Raw genomic sequence first — 22,439 nt, forward strand, 5'->3', positions numbered from 1 at the left:
ATAACAGTTAAATTGAAATTTTAATTTCTGCATAATAAACTTCAGATTAGGAGACACAAATGATTGTGTCATGCAGAGCATTCTTCTTCTGACAATTAGTTGGCATCAGCAGTCACAGCCTGCCAGCTGAAGAGAAACCTAGTCCCTTTTTCTTCAATGTTTGGATGCCCTAGAGCATTAACCAGTTATCTTGCTTTTTCCTTTGTTCCAGTTATTTATTTACTAATTTTAACATAAAAACAGAGCTAATGTAATTATATATCTAATTTTAACAGTATGATACTACTTTTGAATCTTCTCTTTTTTCCCCATTACCCTTAACCATTTGAAATAACATGTTTTAAATTCACATTGTACTCTGCCAGGGGCTGGAGTAGGGGAGGAGCTAGCTAGCACGATCCAGGCAGGGGCCCAAGCAGCTTGGCCCTGGGCCGCCATGCGGCCCGGGTGCGAGGGTCCCTGCCACGATTCCAGCCTAACACAGCCAAGCTTTCCACCACCTGCGCAGGTACATGGGGTGCGAGGCTCTCGGGCAGCTTTCCGATTTGCCGGGGTCCTGGTCTGATGGCCTCCTTTTGGGGCGGGAAGGTTGTCCCAGGACCCTGAGAAGCGGGTTGGGAACGCCTCTGAGCCGCCATGCCAGGGGCTGGAGTAGGGGAGGAGCTAGCTAGCACGATCCAGGCAGGGGCCCAAGCAGCTTGGCCCCGGGCCGCCATGCGGCCCGGGTGCGAGGGTCCCTGCCACGATTCCAGCCTAACACAGCCAAGCTTTCCACCACCTGCGCAGGTACATGGGGTGCGAGGCTCTCGGGCAGCTTTCCGATTTGCCGGGGTCCTGGTCTGATGGCCTCCTTTTGGGGCGGGAAGGTTGTCCCAGGACCCTGAGAAGCGGGTTGGGAACGCCTCTGAGCCGCCATGCCAGGGGCTGGAGTAGGGGAGGAGCTAGCTAGCACGATCCAGGCAGGGGCCCAAGCAGCTTGGCCCTGGGCCGCCATGCGGCCCGGGTGCGAGGGTCCCTGCCACGATTCCAGCCTAACACAGCCAAGCTTTCCACCACCTGCGCAGGTACATGGGGTGCGAGGCTCTCGGGCAGCTTTCCGATTTGCCGGGGTCCTGGTCTGATGGCCTCCTTTTGGGGCGGGAAGGTTGTCCCAGGACCCTGAGAAGCGGGTTGGGAACGCCTCTGAGCCGCCATGCCAGGGGCTGGAGTAGGGGAGGAGCTAGCTAGCACGATCCAGGCAGGGGCCCAAGCAGCTTGGCCCCGGGCCGCCATGCGGCCCGGGTGCGAGGGTCCCTGCCACGATTCCAGCCTAACACAGCCAAGCTTTCCACCACCTGCGCAGGTACATGGGGTGCGAGGCTCTCGGGCAGCTTTCCGATTTGCCGGGGTCCTGGTCTGATGGCCTCCTTTTGGGGCGGGAAGGTTGTCCCAGGACCCTGAGAAGCGGGTTGGGAACGCCTCTGAGCCGCCATGCCAGGGGCTGGAGTAGGGGAGGAGCTAGCTAGCACGATCCAGGCAGGGGCCCAAGCAGCTTGGCCCCGGGCCGCCATGCGGCCCGGGTGCGAGGGTCCCTGCCACGATTCCAGCCTAACACAGCCAAGCTTTCCACCACCTGCGCAGGTACATGGGGTGCGAGGCTCTCGGGCAGCTTTCCGATTTGCCGGGGTCCTGGTCTGATGGCCTCCTTCTGGGCGGGAAGGTTGTCCCAGGACCCTGAGAAGCGGGTTGGGAACGCCTCTGAGCCGCCATGCCAGGGGCTGGAGTGGGGGTGGAGCTAACTAGCATGATCCAGGCGGGGGCCCAAGCAGCTTGGCCCCGGGCCGCCATGCGGCCCGGGTGCGAGGGTCCCTGCCACGATTCCAGCCTAACACAGCCAAGCTTTCCACCACCTGCGCAGGTACATGGGGTGCGAGGCTCTCGGGCAGCTTTCCGATTTGCCGGGGTCCTGGTCTGATGGCCTCCTTCTGGGCGGGAAGGTTGTCCCAGGACCCTGAGAAGCGGGTTGGGAACGCCTCTGAGCCGCCATGCCAGGGGCTGGAGTGGGGGTGGAGCTAGCTAGCACGATCCAGGCGGGGGCCCAAGCAGCTTGGCCCCGGGCCGCCATGCAGCCCGGGTGCGAGGGTCCCTGCCACGATTCCAGCCTAACACAGCCAAGCTTTCCACCACCTGCGCAGGTACATGGGGTGCGAGGCTCTCGGGCAGCTTTCCGATTTGCCGGGGTCCTGGTCTGATGGCCTCCTTCTGGGCGGGAAGGTTGTCCCAGGACCCTGAGAAGCGGGTTGGGAACGCCTCTGAGCCGCCATGCCAGGGGCTGGAGTGGGGGTGGAGCTAGCTAGCACGATCCAGGCGGGGGCCCAAGCAGCTTGGCCCCGGGCCGCCATGCAGCCCGGGTGCGAGGGTCCCTGCCACGATTCCAGCCTAACACAGCCAAGCTTTCCACCACCTGCGCAGGTACATGGGGTGCGAGGCTCTCGGGCAGCTTTCCGATTTGCCGGGGTCCTGGTCTGATGGCCTCCTTTTGGGGCGGGAAGGTTGTCCCAGGACCCTGAGAAGCGGGTTGGGAACGCCTCTGAGCCGCCATGCCAGGGGCTGGAGTAGGGGAGGAGCTAGCTAGCACGATCCAGGCAGGGGCCCAAGCAGCTTGGCTCCGGGCCGCCATGCGGCCCGGGTGCGAGGGTCCCTGCCACGATTCCAGCCTAACACAGCCAAGCTTTCCACCACCTGCGCAGGTACATGGGGTGCGAGGCTCTCGGGCGGCCAGTGCGCCATTTGGCGCCAGGCTTCGCCTGCTGGCCGCCAGGCCAGGAAGTTCTGGAATTTGGTTTCTCTGATATGCTGCATGAGACGCTCCATGCTGAACCCACAGTACTCTGAGAATATGTATTAGTCCTTAAGCTTTTCAAAGGCATTTAATCTTCCTCTGACGAACCTGTAGTCACTTTATAGTGCCGATCGCCAACATCAGCTCACTTAAAAGGCAAAATTCCGGGCTTTTCCAGCAGGATGCCCCATTACCTGATAAGTTGAGGGATCAGCAGAGGGGTCACAGAAGGCATTACTATGACACTGACTGGCATTCAAGAACCATACTCGGGGCTAGAATGTGTAAGGCATACGTGGACCAATCCCCTGACACTCTGACCCCATTGGACGGTTTAGAAGGGCCGGTGGAGTCTATGCAGGAGGCATGACAGTCTATAGGATGCTCTGGGCTGACCAGAGCAACCTCTGGCATAGTTAACACTGGCTGGCAACAGGCCTGGTTGGAGAGCGTGGTGGAGGCCTTGGCTGCGTGGAGCCTACCACTAAGGGGCACAGGAACTGGAGGGAGGCTGAGTTCTGGTCGGGTCACAGTTGTAATCCCTTGGCACAAATATCAATTCGGCTTTGACGCACCATGCCGGATTAGACCACAGCACAGTTTGGTGCTCCGGAGGACCAGGATAGACGTTGGACGGGCTCGGCTAGGCCTCAACCCCATCTGAGCCACATATGAGATATGCGTGGGTATGGACGAGCCGTGGCTGGGCTGAAACTCTCAACAACAGGAACCAGAATGGATTGAAGAGCGGAGCTGGCTGAAGGACCTGCTGGAATGCGTGAAGCCCGACACCATGAAGGAGTCGGAGGGAGGAACCTGAACAGATCCTCTGACAGGACACTGACTCTACAAATAAACGCAAGAAGCATGGAGGTAAATAACCCAGAAGAGGCTTTGGAATGTGACCCACTGGAATACACTTGGCTCGGGTTGGGGCAGACCAGGCTGAGTCGGTTCACGTCATCCACTGGCAAGCCCAAGTGCTGAAACTGTGTGGGGGCCTGGCCGGGTTTGGTTGCGATTAAAAAAAAAAAAAAAACAGTATAAAACACAAAATGCCAAGGTGAAATGGCCTGTGCTAGCAGGGAATGCAACACCCGACCAGCACTCCTCCCACTGGTTTAGGTGAGGGACGAGAGTGTGATGGGCAGAGCCGGGGAGAGATGCGATACTCATTGGTTCCAATAGAGGTCGGGGCTCAGAAGAGAACCAACCCAGGGGTTAAAACCATCAGCTGATCGGAGTGATGGACGGTGGCGGGCACTGTGCTTACTAGTAGTACATGTAGGAGCCTGGACTGGGAATGCCTCAAAGTTTTTTTTAGGGGGATTCCCCTGAACAAAATGGAGGAATCAAAGCATTAATCAAAAAAAGATGGAAAATGGAGTAGATGAATCAACCACCTCAGCTTTATGCTTGCAGCGGAAAACTGGACAAGGGGAAACCCTAAGACGGACTATGTCAATCAGTGGACTCTGCACCAGCCTCATCATACCTGGACTGTTGCTGATGATATGTTGGAGCTTCTAATTGATCGAGGTGACGCTCTGCTGGCTCTGCCTACAAACCTGAGAGGGCCTCCCTAAGAGGCCGTTGAACTTGAACTGGACAAGTGGGATGCTGGACTCTGTATGGTGTAAACTTTTAATTAGGGAATCTCAACGGAACTTGAGCTGTGGTTATGCATCAAGGTGAAGGAATTCATGATGGGGGAAGGGTTTGGGGTGAAGGGGGGGGAATCCCAGTCATGTAATGCAATGTAATTAATGAATAAATGAATATTAAAGAAAAAAAAAAGAAATAATTAGAAAACAAAAAAAAATAATAAAATAAATTCACATTGTACTCAAAATGTTAATCTTTTCAGTAAATGATTAAAAAGAATGTAAAATGTCCAATTAAATAGGTAAGTGCTATAAATATAATGAAATGAAAAGATGTTTTAATTATACAATTTACAGACAGATCATTAAAACTACAGTAGAATAACATCATCAGCTATTTGAAAAAGATATAAATCAAAAGTGACAAATCATGTTTGCAGCAATACTGATAAATACCATTGTTCTCCCCTTTTGTTGTTGCTTCTGATATTTTTTGCTACTCTACATAACAGAATATCATATTTGTATATCTGTATTTAGGATATTTCACTCAACATCTTGCCCTCTAGTTATACTTCTTTTGATATAATACACAGAATTTTGTTCCACAGCTGGATAACAGCCTGTTGTACACAGATACTATGTCAGGAGCCATGCGCTATAGCCACACTGAAGCCATTTTGAATATAGACCTATGGGACAGTGGAAAACCCCCAGTTGGCTAGATGCTTGGGAAAGAAGTTATGAAACTAATCACACGCTTAGCGTCAATTGTTCCTAGCAACTGTTTCAGAATGTGATTGATGCTGTACTTACCAACATCTTGTTACTGATTACCTACGCTATTGTCGATATGTTGGTTACTATTGTTGATATGGTGGCTGCTCAAGAACAATCGGTCTTGAGACCATGGCTTGCGTCCCAGTTTCTCTTTCCCTGAGCCTTAGTTACTGAAGAATATAAAAACCCTCAGTTGAAATCAATAAACTGACAGCTTGATCAGACCTACTGTCTTGCTGTCCATTCTTTGTGTCTCTTGTCCCTTCATTCTCTCCTAGGTTGGCTGCGACCCCGTTGACTGTCCTGCTGGACAGGACAATACTACATTTCCTTATTCAATTATATAATGAAGGACACCTCAATTCATTCCATAGCTTGTGTATTATGAATAGTGCTGCTATAAAAAGATGGTATCTCTTTTACACAATCTGTTCATAACTTTCAGAAAATACAACTAGTAGAGAGATTGCTCAAACTTACAGTAATCTTAAATTTAATATTTTAAATTTTATTTAAAGTTTTTAATTTTATTTAACCTTTTTTAAAAGATTTACTTGTTTTTATTGCAAAGTCAGATATACAGAGAAAAAAGAGTGAGAGAAAAGATGGTCTTCCATCGGATGATTCACTGCCCAAGAGGTTTCAACAGCTGGTGCTGTGCCAACCTGAAGACAGGATCCAGGAGGTCTTTCAGGTCTCCCATGCAGGTGCAGGGTCCCAAGGTTGTGCTCCAAACTTGACTGCTTTCCCAGGCCACAGGATGGGAAACAGGAATGCTGGGATTAGAACAAGCACTCATATGGGATCCGAACATGTTGAAGACGAGGAGTTTAGCTGCTAGGCCACCACGTTGGGCCCAGAAATCTAATTTTCTAAATATTTAAGAAATTTTATACTATTTTTCACATGCTGACTTAATTGATAACTCCATCAACATGGTAGAAAAGCTCCCATTTTTTACTTCCTCACCAGTATTTATTACCCTTTCTCCTATATAATAATAGTCATTCTGATAGGGTTGAGATATCTTGCTGTGATTTTGATTTACATTTCCCAAATGGGTACATTTTGAGAACTACCAGCTGAGGTCTTTGATCATTTCCTTACCGAACAGAGGATGTTTACGTTGTTAACGTCACAAGGAGCTTGAAAGATACAAGTTGCCAATTAGAACAACACATGGAACTTCCTGTATCATAATACTTGACAAATTAATAAGAGCAAAACAGAGGGCCCAGTGCTGTGGAATAGCAGCTAAAGTCCTCGCCTTGAACATGCTGGGATCCCATATGGGTGAGGGTTCTAATCCCGGCAGCTCCACTTCCCTTCCAGCTACACTTCCATTCCTGCTTCCTGCCTGTGGCCTGGGAAAGCAGCCGAAGACAGCACAAAGTTTTGGGACCTGCTCCCACGTGGGAGACCTGGAGGGAGTTCCTGGCTCCTGGCTTCAGATCGGCCCTGCACCAGCCTTTAAAGTCACTTGTGGAGTGAATCATTAGATGGAAGATCTTCACTGTCTTTCTTCCTCTCTATATATCTGATTTTGTAATAAAAATAAAAATAAATTTTAAAAAAAGTGATATAGGAACTTTAATAATCCAAAGAGCTCATACTACAAGTACAATCAAAAAAAAAAAAAAAAAAAACCTAACATTTCCTAGTGAAACATGACTTCCATTTATATTTGGGATTTTTTGTTTCCCTTTTTTGAAAGATTTATTTATTTGAAAACGACAGATAGAGAAATTGGAAAGGGGGCCTGGCACAATAGCCTAGGAGTGAAAGCCCTCATCTTGCATGTGCCGGGATGCCATATAGGTGCCAGTGTGTGTCCTAGCTAATCTGTTTCCTATCCACAAGCCATTTTACTTGCAGGTAAATGAGTGGGGAAACATCTAGTGGTGTGGATGGTAGAACTGAAGAAATTTCTAGGTCAGATGAGTACACATGCCCACATGGGAAACGTGAGCTGGGATGGTTAACAAGGACTACCATCACCCACCAGTGCACAATTAAGGTAGGGCTGGGGGCCTGTCTGGCAGGGAAAGATTACACTACTGCCAATGAGTTTCATAGAAGGGGAAGATAATGTGAGATTGGGTCATGATACTGACAGGCTTGCATGAGAACCAGGTCTGGGGCAGATCCTGTGGGGAATAGGTGAGTTCAACCTGTGGAACTGCAATTTCTGCAGGCTGACCCAAGAGCTGAGAGTCGTAAAGATCTGAGCTACACATGACCATGGAACCCTCTGACATTCATGAATACGGGGATTGGGAACAGGAAACACTGGTCCAGGCTGCAGCACAAAGCAGTCTGCTGTTCAAAACAACATTGAAAGGAACCATGGCAGGACAGACCTAGTATAGGTTATTAGGTGTCACTTTGATTGGGGTGCAGTTCCCAAATGGTGTACATGAGAGCTGAATGTGGGATGGGCATGGTTGGGCTCCACCACAGCATCGACTGGTTTGCATAAGAGATGGGATTGGAGACAAAACTTTTCCAGCAACTGCAACCATCAGTGTGTGCATAGGCTGATGTAGCTTACACACCGAGCTGGACCCTGGACTGGGAAGTAAACAAAAATGTCTATGATTTCTTCAGGAAACCATCACTGAACCAATGGAGTCAGAACTCCAAAAATGTGGACAAATGTGGAATCTGTGCATTAACTTTGGAGTTCATGTGTCAGTACTGGGCCTCCTCATTTGCTGAATGAACATGCTCAGATGCACACAGGGGATATGGCAGTCTGTTGGAGCCTGTAGATGAAGGAGGGTAGATAAAGATTGTACAACTAATCCAGCCAAGTGTTGACAGTTAAAATCTGACTGAATAGAAACTCCAGTTGGAATGTCAACCAATGGACCTTGGAAGGATTTCTTAAAGAAAGCACTTGAAAGAAATCCTCAGAGCATGCTCCATATCGGGGACCCTGGAAAATAAGATGGCCATTCCACATCCCAGGGTTCTTTTCTCCTTCTCTTCACCATCCCCCAGACACAGGAGGAAGAAGATTTGGAAACAATGGTCTCATCCACTTCCCCCTAATTCTGATCCTTCCTAGTTTAATCAGTAGCCACATGTGCATGCATGCTCCCTTCTCAACTGTGTAAACATCATCAAATTAAAATTCATAAAAGAGTCATAAGAAATGAATTACTGAGATTCAAGACACACATTTTATAGTATATTTATATGGCAACCAAAGCATACTCTTATTTGCAACTATACTTCCTACTGCAAACGAGAAAGAACCAACCATCATCAGAGAAATACAAATAGCAAAAGTTTGCTTTTCATGGCCAACACCTGAAAAATAACAACAAAAATATCAAATGATATCCTAAGTACTGATCTTCAAGTCTCAGAAAAATAAGAAGCCAAGTCTAGGAGTAGAAAAAGGAAATTCAAAATAAAGATTAATGAAGAAATGAATAAAAACAATATTCAGCAACTCTGAAGATAAAGGAAAACATTAATTGTTCTTAAACGGAAAACAAAATCAATAAACCTTTTACTAGATTCATCAAAAAGTAGGCTCAAGTAAATTACATCAAAAAGAAGAGGGACATATTAAAATTGATATCACGGGGGGAGGCAAGATGGTGGCATAAGGTACAGACACGTTTGATAAGACGGAGAATCTTTAGGCAGGGAGAACTACGATAAGTAGATTACAGGGAAAAAATACAGCTCAGGCAGTAAGCAGGGGATGCCTGGAACTCCCCTGGAAACAGGGAAGCTGCAGAAATGAGACAGCAGTGTTGTAGTGGAGTGAAGAACCCAGCAGCAGTCAGCGAGCAGCAACTCAGACACCAGTAATCCAGCCTCCTGCGATCCAGTGCCAGCCAGACACCCAGCAGTGGCCTCCACACTGTCAGGTGAGAGCCAGGGACCGCATGGGGAGCTTAGAAAGCGAGTATAGTCTGGGAGCAGACATTCAAGCTGAGTGACTTGGACGAGCCACAGGTGGAGAGAGTAGGGGACTCAGGGCAACATTTTGTGTGGAGAGGCGGAACATGGAGTTGACAGAGCAGCACAGAGACTCCTTTCTGGCTGCTCACATGGAACTGATCCAAGGGGGGAAGGGAGCAGCAGCTTCACTCCCTGTAGGGTAGGTGTGGTCCCTGGAGCTGAAAGCCAGCAGTCGCAAATCTCGGCCTGGCGCCATCTTGGGTAGCAGGGCAGCAAGTGTGAACCCCAAGCGAAGATCCAAAGTGGGCATGTTAGTATCTAATCGCACTGAGCTGAGCCTACAGCACCAGCCTTGCAGCCTAGGGTCTGTGTGGTTCCTGGAGCTGAGGGCCGACAGCCCCCTGATCTTTGTTGGTGCCCCTACGGGCCCCATCTTGGACACTGAGGCAAGTGCTCCGAACACTGATTAAACTGCAAGAGGAGGAGTGGTAAACTGTGCATGCGCTATTTTAGCAGCACTCAGATAACAGTGTCATGGGACCAGACACTGTTACACTGAAGGGGGGACAGCTGAGTAGCCCAAGAACGGACCTGGGGACAAAAATACCACCATCTTAGAGCACTGCTCAGGCTCCACAGGAAAAAACATCCCCGACAAGGCACACCACCAACACCACCCAAAATAACCTCAGGAGGTACTCAGACTTATGGACATCAGGGGTGACAATCTCAGTGCTGCTATTAAAATCAGTGCCACAGACAAAGCAGTTATTCAGGACAGCTGTGTTTTCCAAATCCAGGGCACTAATTGAACATAAAAATCAACTTATTCACCTGTAGGTAATACATCATAGAGATGATTTCGTCAAACAGACTGGCAACTACAAAAGGTAAAAGACGAGACAAAAGCACTATGAATCTTACTGAAAACTTTCCAACAAAAGAGTAAAAGCTTAGCCCACTCTCACAGTTAACTGAGGAAGACATTGAGAAAATGAGAGACGAAGAACTCAGAAAACTTGCTGCAAAGCTGCTGGTCAACAATAAGAAGTATGGCCTCCGAGGGCATCCAATTCCCTGTGGCCTCCTAGGCAGTTGGGATGTAGTTCTTGTTGCTCATATTAATAGTTTGTGCTGAAGGTCTGGGAGTCTTCATGGTTGGGATCCAAGCTTCCTCCTTACCACCTGCTCCAATCTGGAGTGCCCTCCTGCTGCACGCACATGACCTCCTGTTAAGAGGTTGTCAGGATCGCACCCAATTCCCCCCTCATGCATTGGTATAGTAGTTTTATTGTTGTTTAGTGCCGCTTTGAGTCTGTTGTCTTTGAATTACCAGATTTGATCTTGATAGGCTATATTGTACTTTTTCCTCACTCTTTTTATGGTCCTGAAAGACTTCTCTGCACTCCCTCCCCATCACGGATTAACATAGCGTATTGAGGGTAAAGTAGGTTTTACAGTTTTTCGATGTAGATCTTAAGTATTTTGAAGTAATTGTTGGTTTATTGTTTATATCACATTATCTTATTACATTGGATACAGGTTGTTATAGATTGCACTAATATTACAATATACAGGTACTATCTTCCAAGTTGTCATCTTATCATCTCAGATTAAGGCAAACATGTGGTATTTAACCTTTTGGGATTGGTTCATTTCTCTTAGCATGATGGATTCCAGTCGGGCCCATTTGACCACAAAGAACTGCATTTCATTTTTTTTTTAATAGCTAAGTAGTATTCCATAGAGTAGATGAACCATAGCTTTCTTATCCAGTCTTCTATTGATGGGCATTTTGGTTGCTTCCAGGTTTTTGCGATTGTAGATTGTGCTGCTATGAACATAGGTGTGCATGCTGGTTTCTTGTGTAGGAGATGCTTTGGATACATCCCTAAGAGTGCTATTGCTGGATCATATGGTATGTTGATTTTCAGTTGTTTGAGTATTCGCCAAACTGATTCCCATAGAGCTTGTGCAAGTCTGCAGTCCCACCAGCAGTGGAGAAGGGTTCCCTTTTCCCCACATCCTCACCAGCAAGTGTTGGTGGTATCATGTATGTGTGCCATCCTTACTGGAGTTAGGTGGTACCTCATTGTTGTCTTCATTTGGATTTCCCTTATTGCCAGGGAACTTGAACAGTTTTTCATATGCTTGTTTGCCATTTGGGTTTGCTCTTTTGTGAAATGTCTGCTCATTTCCCATGCCATTTCTTGAGCAGTTTGTTTGTTCTGGTGTTCTGGTTTCTCTGGAGTTCTTTGTATATTCTGGAGACCAGCCCTCTATCTCCTATGTAGTGTGCAAAGATCTTCTCCCATTCTGTAGGTTGTTTTTTTTACTTTGTTGATTGTTTCCCTTGCTGTACAAAAGCTTCTTAGTTTGATGAGGTCCCAATTGTTTATTTTGTTCTCGATTTCTACTGTTTTTGGAGTCTTTTTTAGAAAGGCAGGGCCTACTCTGAGGTCACCCACCCCCAACCGGAGCTTCCACAGGGGATGGAAGAAGTCAAAACACTACCGTGCAGAAACCAACATCATCGGAAAGACAACCAAAAGCCCTGAGCGGTCCGCAGACACAGAAGAACGATAAATGTCCTTCGGGACCAGGGAGGAGAGCTTTCTCTGGTCCGAGCCTGGCTCCAACTCTGGACCCCCAACTCCCTCGCAGTGACCATCAGGATCGCTCCAAAAACCCCTCGTAGCAAACAATCATACAAACTAAAAAAACCTAAAATAAATAGACAAACAACAAAAAGTAGAGCTTGGAATCTGACAGGAAAGAGATGGCGTGGATTGGCTCATGCCTCGCTGGGTGGAACACAAAGATAAGTCACTCCTCACCATGGTGTTGGGGATTTCCCTGCACAACCCCCCCCTCAAAAAAATGTTCTGCACCTTAATTGTTGACAAATGTCTTGTTAGAGTTACAAGCCAGTCTAGATTACCCTAAAATCTGTGAAGATCAGCAAAATTATACTTCAACACAACAAATGGCTAAATACTAAAATGAAATAGACACGAGACAGCTGAATGGTACCTTATAGCCATTTTAAGGTATATAGCAGCCGGTCCTGTATATAAACTAAAATTGAAATGTCAATGAGCTAAGCATAGATTGTGGTTAAGAACTTGCTTTTTTTTTTTTTTTTCAACATACTGTTTACTCAAAACCATGTCAATTCCATAATGTTGCAAACTGCTGTTGATGTTATATTGGGACTCTTATTTGACTGGGATGATATTTTACCAGCTCTAACTTCGGACCACAAATGGTCTCCCCAAGAACCTGTTCAACCCATCCGGACAATAAGTAGCTGGACTCTATGCTTGGTATACATATGCAAGGAAAGAATCTTGATTGAATTTGAACTGTAATACTGCATCAAGGTGGAGGAATCCAACAGGGGGGAGGGGCGTAGGGAGGGAGGATTCCCAGAGCCTATGAAACTGTCACATAATGCAAAATAATTAATAATAATAATAGTAAAAATAATAATAAAAACAATGAGAAGTATGAACAGTTCAAAGAAGAAATAGCAGTAATACATCAAATTAAGGCTGATATATCAGAAATGAAGAACACAGAAGAGCAAATTAAAAATACAGTGGAGATTTGATCTTGATAGGCTATATTGTACTTTTTTTTCACTCTTTTTATGGTCCGGAAAGATTTCCCTGCACTCCCTCCCCATTACAGGTTAATACATAATACCACCAACACTTGCTGGTGAGGATGTGGGGAAAAGGGAACCCTTCTCCACTGCTGGTGGGACTGCAGACTTGCACAAGCTCTATGGGAATCAGTTTGGCGAATACTCAAACAACTGAAAATCAACATACCATATGATCCAGCAATAGCACTCCTAGGGATACATCCAAAACATCTCCTACACAAGAAACCAGCATGCACGTCTATGTTCATAGCAGCACAATCTACAATCGCAAAAACCTGGAAGCAACCAAAATGCCCATCAATAGAAGACTGGATAAGGAAGCTATGGTTCATCTACTCTATGGAATACTACTCAGCTATTTAAAAAAAAATGAAATGCAGTTCTTTGTGGTCAAATGGGCCCGACTGGAATCCATCATGCTAAGAGAAATGAACCAATCCCAAAAGGTTAAATACCACATGTTTGCCTTAATCTGAGATAAAACCTAATATACTTTTAAAACCCTATGCAACTCAGAAATGCGGTGGGAGAGCAGAGAAATCTTCCATCTCCTTAGAATGTGTGAGGAAGACGTGAGGTATAACCTATCAGGAACATAACAGGTGACTTATAGCCAACAGATTCAAATCAGCATTAGACAACAGTAAAACTACAAAGACATCCAGGGGGAATCAAGAGCAGTCCTGAAAACTTCTTAACAGCAGTTCATATGCACAGAGTGGGAGTGTGGGGGCACAGCAGAGTGGAGCAGAGAGACAGGAGGATGCTTTTATTCCAACCCTGGAGACTCCTGAATTCTCACCAAGGACTATCAGTATGGACACCAAGGACTACATCCCACTGCCAAAGAGACCACGGGGAATTGGAGTGCCTCCGGAGGCCGAGATCTCTGAGGTTACCCACCCCCATTTGGATCTACCACATGTGATGGAAGTAGCCCAAATCTTTCCTCGCCAAATCCTTCCTAGCCCAAATCCCGGGTCACTGGAACCACATCCAGGAACCCTGAGTGATCCACAGAAACAGAAGAGTAAATTTCCTTCGGGACTACGGTTTTACTTAGTCCCAACTTTGAATCCCCACCCTCTTGCAATGACCATCTGGGTCACTCTAGAGGCAGACCCAAAACACACACACACACACACACACACACACACACACACACACAAATTAGAAGAGACAGAGAACAACAAGGAAAGCTTAGAACCAGACAGGAAATGCTCAGTGTGGACTCACACATACCTTAGTAGGAAAGACATAAAGATTAGTTACTCCTCACTAAGGTATTGAAGATTTCTCTGCACACTCCTCCTAAAACTGTTCTGCACCTCAATTGTTGACATATGCCTTGTTAGAGTTATAACTCAGTTTAGACTGTCCTAAAATATGCCAAGTTGAGCAAAATTATGCTTCAACACTATAAACTATAAACTATTTATAAACTATAAATACTAAAATGGAAATAGACCCGAGACAGCTGAAGAGTACTCTATAGCCATTTTAAGGTGTATAGCAGCTGGTTCTGTGTACAAACTAAAACTGAAATGTCAATGAAGGAGTCACAGAATGTAGTTAAGAACTTACAATTCTTTTAACATATTGGTTACTCAATACCATGTCAATTAATTCCATAATGTTGTAAATTGTTGTTGATGTTATGTTGTGGCCTTACATTGATTGGGATGATATTCTGTCAGCTCTGCCTTCAGACCAGAGATGGTCTCCTCAAGAAACCGTTGAATTTACCTGGACAATAAGATGCTGGACCCTATGCTTGGTACATGCTTGCAATCAAAGAATCTTGACTGATGTTGAAATGTAATACAGCAACAAGGTGGAGGAATCACCCAAGAAGGGAGGGTACGGGGAAGGGTGGGAGCAATCCCAGAGTCTATGAAACTGTGTCACATAATGCAATAGATTTTTTAAAAATATATATAGATATATTCAATGTATCTATATATATTAAAAAAGAAATGCACCAAATTAAAAATGCAAGAATTGTTGGCTCATAAATGGGTGTTGGATTCCTATAGGGGGTACTGAACAGGTACTAGAATCAGACGAGTATTGGTTACAATATTCTTTATTAAAGTTAAATTTCATATAAGGTTTCATACATGCAATGTGGTTGTCCAAATTAGAAACATATGGGGGTGAAAATTAATCTACCCTCTCTTAGGTACAAGGCATATAAAGACTGTGATGTCTCCCATGAGAAAGATTTTAAGACAGTTAGATTATCCACTCTGACATTCAACTGAAACAATTATAAAATGTGGCAATTTATGCAGTACCCATGCAAAGAAAGGGCTTCAGAAAGGAGGAGAAGGAGTTTGGAGGGAAACAATGTATGAGTGAACTTTGGGAAACATCATAGAAGCTCACCATTCCATATTCACAATCAAGAAACACCCCAACCAGACCCACAGGCCTCTCCACATAGTGATGTAATAATGGAGAACTGGTGCAGAGGATGTGACCATCACCGCACTTCATGGAATAAAGGAAAAATGCACCCTCTGTGTTAATAATGGTATCGGGGTCTTCCAAGCTGGAATCACTACAGAGTCCTAGAATCCAGGTGGAGGAGTGCGATACATCCACCTCGAAGTAATGCTTGCCAGAGCGGAAGGTCGGTGCACCCCACGCAACAAAACTCTGTGCTCTCGGGACTTGACTGGCAGCATTGTGGTGTTCTCCAAATATTTGATATCTGAGCTCCTCAGAAAGGAGTAGGTAGCGACTCGCCACTTTCTTTTTCAAACCATTAGGCCCTGCAAAAAGAAACAAACAAAAATTATCAATGAATTACCATTTCCATGTTCTAAAATCAAATCTATCTATCTTTTTTCTGTGCATAGAATCAATTCAGGTGTCCTCCTAGTAAAAAACAAGATACGGACAAAAAAACAGAAGGCACATGTTCAGTTTGCTGTCATGCTACCAAGATTAAGGACTTTGTTGCTTCAAAAAATTTAAATTACAGTGAAAATGAAGATCAAAATATTGACTATGGGAGCCGATATTCCTCATGGGGGCCGGTTTGTTCCCAGTAAGATGCACTTGCAATCCAGCTCCCTGCCAGTGAGCCAAGATCATCTGCCTGTTGGCAAGCTTCACTACAAAGCTCAGTTTGGATCACTGTAAAGTGATTCAACAAAGGGCAAAGTAAAATTTTAGTAAACCCTATTGTGTTTCCAGGTGCACAACATGGACTAATATGGGAAATGGCTCATGTGCCACCCACTGAAGAAGGCAATGAGAGCTAGACTGATGCAGGCTGATGCTTACCTCTGAAATTATTCAGCATCTGTCGAAGTCCACTGATGCTCCAAGAAGTCAGCACAGGGTCCACCGGCTGGGGCCTGTATCTCCGCATGAGCTCTGCTCTGTGAGGAACAACACGTAGCACTTCAGGCAGGGGCAATCACACAGGCACCAAGACATCTAGAGAGTACCCAAGCAATTTTGCTTGAAGGTTTTAATTTTGCAGGTTTTTGAAGGTAAATTTCACTCACTACTTCATTGCGATAAAATGGTTCATTAGGCTGAATATCACATCACATCGGATCACCTCACCTTCTGAGGTGTTTTCCATCCCTGAAATATTGGCCACCATGCTCATCCTACCAGGATCCCCTAGTTCAGGGAAAGTAGAGTTCTGGCAATCTTTTCTCTCTCTCTCTCTCTTTTTAAGATTCTTTTTTTTATTACAAAGGCAAATACACAGAGAGGATTAGAGACAGAGAGGAAGATCTTTCTTCCAATGATTCACTCTCCAAGTGGCCACAATGTCCGGTGCTGCGCTGATCCGAAGCCAGGAGCACGAAACTTCCTCCAGGTCTCCCACATGGGATCAGAATTCCAAGGTTTTGGGCTGTCCTCGACTGCCTTCCCAGGCCACAAGCAGGAAGCAGGGTGGGAAGTGGAGTTGCCGGGATTAGAACCGGCACCCATATTGAATGCCAGCGCATTCAAGGGAGGAGTTTAGCTGCTAGGCCACAGTGCCAGACACCAAGTTCTGGCAATTATATAGATCCAAAATCACAGGCAATCATCTATGGGCAATTTACCAGCAATCATCCCCAGCAGTACATCAGTGAGACATCCTCCGAGCCAGGAGGCTTGGGCTTGTCTGCCATACAAGGAAAAGCAATTCCAGCCTGGCAGCCCTGGTCCTAGGGAAGCTGAGTGAGAGGATCCCCCTGATCCTGCCCTGCCTGGAAATGGGAAATTCTAGGAGAAAGCAAGGCCTGCTCACTGCTACTTCCAAGAGCAAAACCTCCCTTCTCTCCCCATCCTGAGGAATCCTCCTCTTTCCTGTGCTGATATTACTTTCCCACCATTCACTTTGATGGGATATTGCAGTAGCAGAAAGAGCAGAGAGGACAGATGGGGTGAAACAGACTCTTTCTGCAGAACCATGCATTCCCACATTTGAAGTCAGCCACTTCTAAACTTACACCAAGGAGGAAAGTGCTGAGAACCCCAGCTGAACTAATTGGGGACACAGACTGATAAAACTGTTAATATATCACATTACAAGCACCTGACTCATCTTTAGGGCCACAATTTCTCACCCAGCAGAGATGGTTGCTCTACACTCACCTTTCCAATTCCGTCTTCACATTCTGCAAGAAAAAAAAATGACAAAAAAGCAGTTACTTTTGAGAACTCTTTCCTGAACTTTTGTGGAAAACTCATCATTTTTGTGAATGTGGTTTGCTTTAGTTGCTAGGAAATATCCACATCTGAAAGTAACAGAACCTGAGCTACCTCATGAAGCAATTCCAGTGTATGCCCAAAACAGATGGACCTCAGCATGAAGCTGTGAAGAGATGCCACAGGATGTAGGCTGAAGGTCAAATCCCAGCTGTCATTCCAGAGAGCTGAGTACTTTTGACTACATTGCTAAGCAGAGAAGAGAGCTGTCTGAGAAGCAGAGTGCATTGCAATAGGTGACTGATCCTGGCCCAAGCAAAAGGCAAAGCCTCCAAGTTGTTCAGCCAATTGATTTTAGATAAGGATCGGAGTGTTCTAGAAGACAGGCTGTGGAGATATTTTTCTACGTAGCCAATTACAAGTTTATAGCATTGTCTATGGTTGTGCAAATTAGTCTTTTTAATATCAATATATTCTCAAGTCCTGGCTGCAGTTTCCTTAGAGAAAATGCGTTCCTAATCCTTTCAAGTTTCGATGGTTGATCCTGCTCAACACAGGAAGCTTACTTATTTTCAGAATGGATAAGAATCATGCTGCACTGGCATGATTATGTTTCTGGGTAAGTTTTTTTCTGGGGGCAGCATTTTTGATTACAAAGTAGAGAATCTTATCCAATGTATTATGGCAAAGATACAGAAAAGATTTTCTGCCCATGCAGAATTAAGTGTTAGGGCAATGAAATCTTTGAGTCATTTTGACACGTGTCATGCAGCTGAGAGTAGCTACAGGTGCAGTTAACATTTTAGTGTCCTGACAATCTGCTCAGAGAAGCCAACATGTCTCTGAACGTGGCCCTTCCCTGCTCACCTGCAGGAACTCCATGTCAGGCTTGTGGCACATCTCAACCAGCTCTTTGTATTTTTCTTTCACGCATTCTATGTGTTGGGTCATTCTCGATTCATGGTCCTGGAGCTGCTGCAAAAGCTCCCGTGCTTCGCTGTGCAGTCTCTGCAGATGCAGCTCTTCTTCCTCATGAAGAAGCATATGCATCTTCTGATACTGTGCCTTGATCATCTCCTCCCTTAGGGACACATACTCCTGTAGAGAGATTAGCTTGTGAGAATTGCATACCTGCACACTTAACAGGAATTTGAAGCATCTGATATCACTAGCTGAGTTGCTGAGTTGACCCCACTATCCCTGGGAGCACCTGTTTCAGCCTCTTTGCTTCACATCTTGCTCATTCTAATGTGCTAAGGCAGCATGCATGGCCTAAGGGCTTGTGCCTTTGATGGCTCATATGAGGGCTGTGGTGGAGGGTGAGTCAGCTCCATTCAACCTGACATTGCCATGGATCTTCCTGCCACTTGGGAAGTGAAGCAGAATATGGAAGATATCTGCTTGTATTTCTCTCTCTCTGTCACATGTATCTTCAAATAGTGAAAAACTCTCAAGAAATACTTTATCAGTCAGTTGTATGTTGAGTTAGCACACCATTTGCTAGGTGCTGTGGGGTGCTAGGAATGCCTCTACACACTTCTAGTCCTTTCTCTTTAAATATACTCCAGAAAGAACTCAGGGTCTCTCTCTAGATAGCTGTCTCACTTTCTGTCTCTTCTCTCACCCTAGTCTTCATCAATGTTCGAATTGCATCACTAATTCTATTCATCTCTATACCTTTTGCTTCCTGGCCTTTATGTCTGTTTTTTTCATTTTAATGCTTAAATATTATACAGTACACAGATATTTGTGCAATTATTCAATTTTCCACTTTGGTACTATTATTTTCTCATTTGTATTTTAGTACTTGTGTGTCTGAGAAGATTTTTGTAACACTTCTAAGTTGCATCAGGAATAGCTGGGATGATGATTTCCTGTAGTATCCTTCTCATGAGCTCTTTCAGCTAGTGAGAGAGTTATCCTTGCAACACTGTGCTTTGGGTGTAAGGAAATCACTCCCCTTGAAGAGGAAGTGGAAATTGCTCAAAGGTATAAGGTGTTAGGTTCATTGCATCCAATCTTTTCATTCTTACCATAAAGGACTGCTTCCTCCTTATTTCCTCAGGAACATGGATTTTCAGTTCCTGCATAAATTCCCATAGAGCATTCATTTCCTTTAGAACAGTTCCCTGTAAAATAATTTCAGGGTTAGGAAACAATGAGGTGAGGTAGTGTCTATTCCCCTTCCTTGATGTATTTGACATGGCAGTGGCTCTGGCATTTTCTACCCTTCCTATTCCTTTCCTTTCTTTTCCTTTCCTTTCTTTTCCTTCCTTTCCTTTCCTTTCCTTTCATTTCCTTTCATTTTTTCCTTTCCTTTCCTTTCCTTTCCTTTCTTTTCCTTTCCTTTCCTTTCCTTTCCTTTCCTTTCCTTTCCTTTCCTTTCCTTTCCTTTCCTTTCCTTTCCTTTCATTTTTTTCCTTTCCTTTCCTTTCTTTCCTTTCCTTTCCTTTCCTTTCTTTTCCTTTCCTTTCTGGTTTAGTGTTTTGTTCTTGGTTTCATATAGAATATGTCTTCATAGTGTCACAAAATGACCAATTTTACATCTGATCTCTAGGACAAGGACATGACAGAACATTACAATGGAATGTCTGAAGAAAGCCCGAAGGCAGTATACAGCATTTATGGAAAAAACTGTGTGTACTTGACTTTTCCATGAAGCAGGACCTGTTGCAGACCACTGGCTCTATCAACCCCGACTGAGGGTGCATGCACACTATTTCTACATTGGCTCTCCTTCAGATCAAATCAACCCAACTTGAGACTTGATCAACCTGAGCCACAGCATTGAAGTACATACTAGCCTCTTGGAATATATAGTGAAAATACCACATCTACTGTGTCTTTCTCAACTACACTGGAGCCTTAGTCCACATCTTTCTCTCCAACTTGAGGTCTCTGAGATCCTACTCAGCTCTTCAGATATCACTCACCCTGGATTCCTCAGCAGCAAACTGCATCTGGCTGTGGCCATGTCCGTTGGCTCCTGAAGATTCAGAGACAGAATCACAGCACACGTTCTTGTCCAACTCACCCAGGAGTCCTGTGTCATTGTTGTGTATACCACAGACCTGCCCATGTGAGCTCGGGTGCTGCCTCATTCTGTCCAGCCTGACAGCTGTGGCCAGTTTCTGAAGTCTTATGTTGGTTTTAAAGTTTGTCTTCTCTGACTTGTGCCTACACTCTGGGCAGCAGAGTGGCGCTGAGCCTTCTTCCCAGCACAGGTAGATGCAGGGTCGGCAAAAGCTGTGGCCACACTCCATTGTGACAGGATCCAGGAAATACTGCAAGCAAATGCTGCATGTGACATTGTTCTGGAACTCTTGCACTATGAATGGATCCATGCTTCTGTGCAAATACTGTAAAATTAGAGAGAATTGTGGTAATTTTTTCCTGAGGCAACAATGCTGAGACAGCTCTGTCCAGCTAAGGCTCTGGGTATACTCATTATTAAGTCAGCCCCACACAAAACTCGATTTCAGAAGTACAAACAAGCAGGGGCTTTAAGCCAAGAGATAAGGAATTAAGGCAAGTATCAGCTTTGTTTCAGGTACAATACAAATTTCCTTAGCAGGGCCCTGCCAAAAGGACTTTTGTCTAAATTCCTCTCTTTGAAATAGTCGTCACCCCATGTTGGCACCAGAACTAATCCAGGTACCCTGATTTCAAACCTGTTTCCTGCCTGTGTCATGGGAAAGCATTGGGGACCACGCACGTCTTGATCCTTGTTCCCGTCTGGTGTCCACATGGAATCTCGGCACATGCAAAGCAAGGACTTTAACCACTGGGCTATCACACTGAGCCCATAACTCATTGATTTTAAAGATTTCTTTGTTTATTTATATTTGTTGCAACGTTATCTCTACAGAGAGGAGGAGAAACAGAGAGGAAGATCTTTTGTCCTATGATTCACTCCCCAAGTGACCAGAACAGCTGGATCTGGGCCGATCCAAAGCCAGAAGCAAGGAGATTCTTTGCAATCTCCCTCACGCATGCAGGGTCCCAAGCATTGCACTGTCCTCAGCTGCTTTCCCAGGCCACAGTCAGGCAGCAGGATGGGAAGCAGGGCCGCCAGAATTAGAACTGACACCCATATGGGATCCCGGCACATTCCAGGCAAGGCCATTAGCCTCTAGGCCACCACGCTGAAATCACCATTTATTCACATTCATTGCAAAGCCTAGCCAGAAAATGCAGGAAAAACAGACGAAAAGCTCCTCCATTAGCTGACCATGCACAGAAAGGCAACAAGGTTGAGGCCAAGTCAACCTGAAGCCAGGAGGAGGAGTCTTCTGGATTCTGCAAGGATGCTGTGGAACACGTAGGCACGCCGCTGTCCTCACCTCCCTTCTGGGCATAAGTAGGGAGCAGCACAGAACTAGATCCCATGCAACACAAAATCTGCACCACATGGGACCAAGGCGCCTGCAGGCAGAGGTTCAGCCGGCTGACCCAATACATGATTATTTTCAGCAAGTGGGAATGCCACTTGTTTGCTCAAATGAGACCAGTAGGAACTGACCACTAAGCTTAAAATAGGCTTATAAGACAGAATATGCAGAAGGGCCTTCCTCTAAATTCCATGCTCACCTGTGTCTGCTATCACTGGTATTACCACTGAGAACTACAAAAATGTCCAGGAAGATGAGTAGTCACAGGTTCCTTCAGGTCTGTGACGCGGGGCTACTGCCTGTTAAAACGGCGGCTGTTCGCTGAGAAGGCTCTGAGGAAGTCTGCTTTTATAGTGTTCACCTCGCCTTGAGCCACACCCACCCAATCAGCGGAGCCTCTGATGTCAGCAGAAATCAGAGCGTATGATGGGGCTAGAGAGAAAGGTTTGAACAGGTGTTGGATTTAGAAGGTACAGTAAACACGAGTTGGGCTCACTGACTGACACATGTAGACTAGGTTTGTTGGGAACTATGGGGTTGTAGAGATACTGCAGATGTTTCCAGAGGAACTTTTCACTGAGATCTGG

General features: G+C 45.7%; 1 protein-coding gene across 1 annotated transcript; it reads right to left on the reverse strand.

Moving 5' to 3' along the window:
* Positions 1–9,991: 9,991 nt before the first annotated feature.
* Positions 9,992–20,724, reverse strand: LOC131483054 (tripartite motif-containing protein 64-like). The gene is made up of 7 exons (XM_058679916.1): positions 20,395–20,724; positions 19,495–19,590; positions 18,329–18,559; positions 17,408–17,430; positions 16,091–16,188; positions 15,291–15,573; positions 9,992–10,007 (listed from the first exon to the last, which is right to left on the reverse strand). Exons 1-7 carry the CDS (start codon positions 20,722–20,724, stop codon positions 9,992–9,994), a joined length of 1,077 nt encoding a protein of 358 aa, XP_058535899.1.
* Between the last annotated feature and the right edge of the window lie 1,715 nt (positions 20,725–22,439).

This window comes from Ochotona princeps, chromosome 22 (assembly GCF_030435755.1).
Source record: "Ochotona princeps isolate mOchPri1 chromosome 22, mOchPri1.hap1, whole genome shotgun sequence".
NCBI lineage: Eukaryota > Metazoa > Chordata > Mammalia > Lagomorpha > Ochotonidae > Ochotona > Ochotona princeps.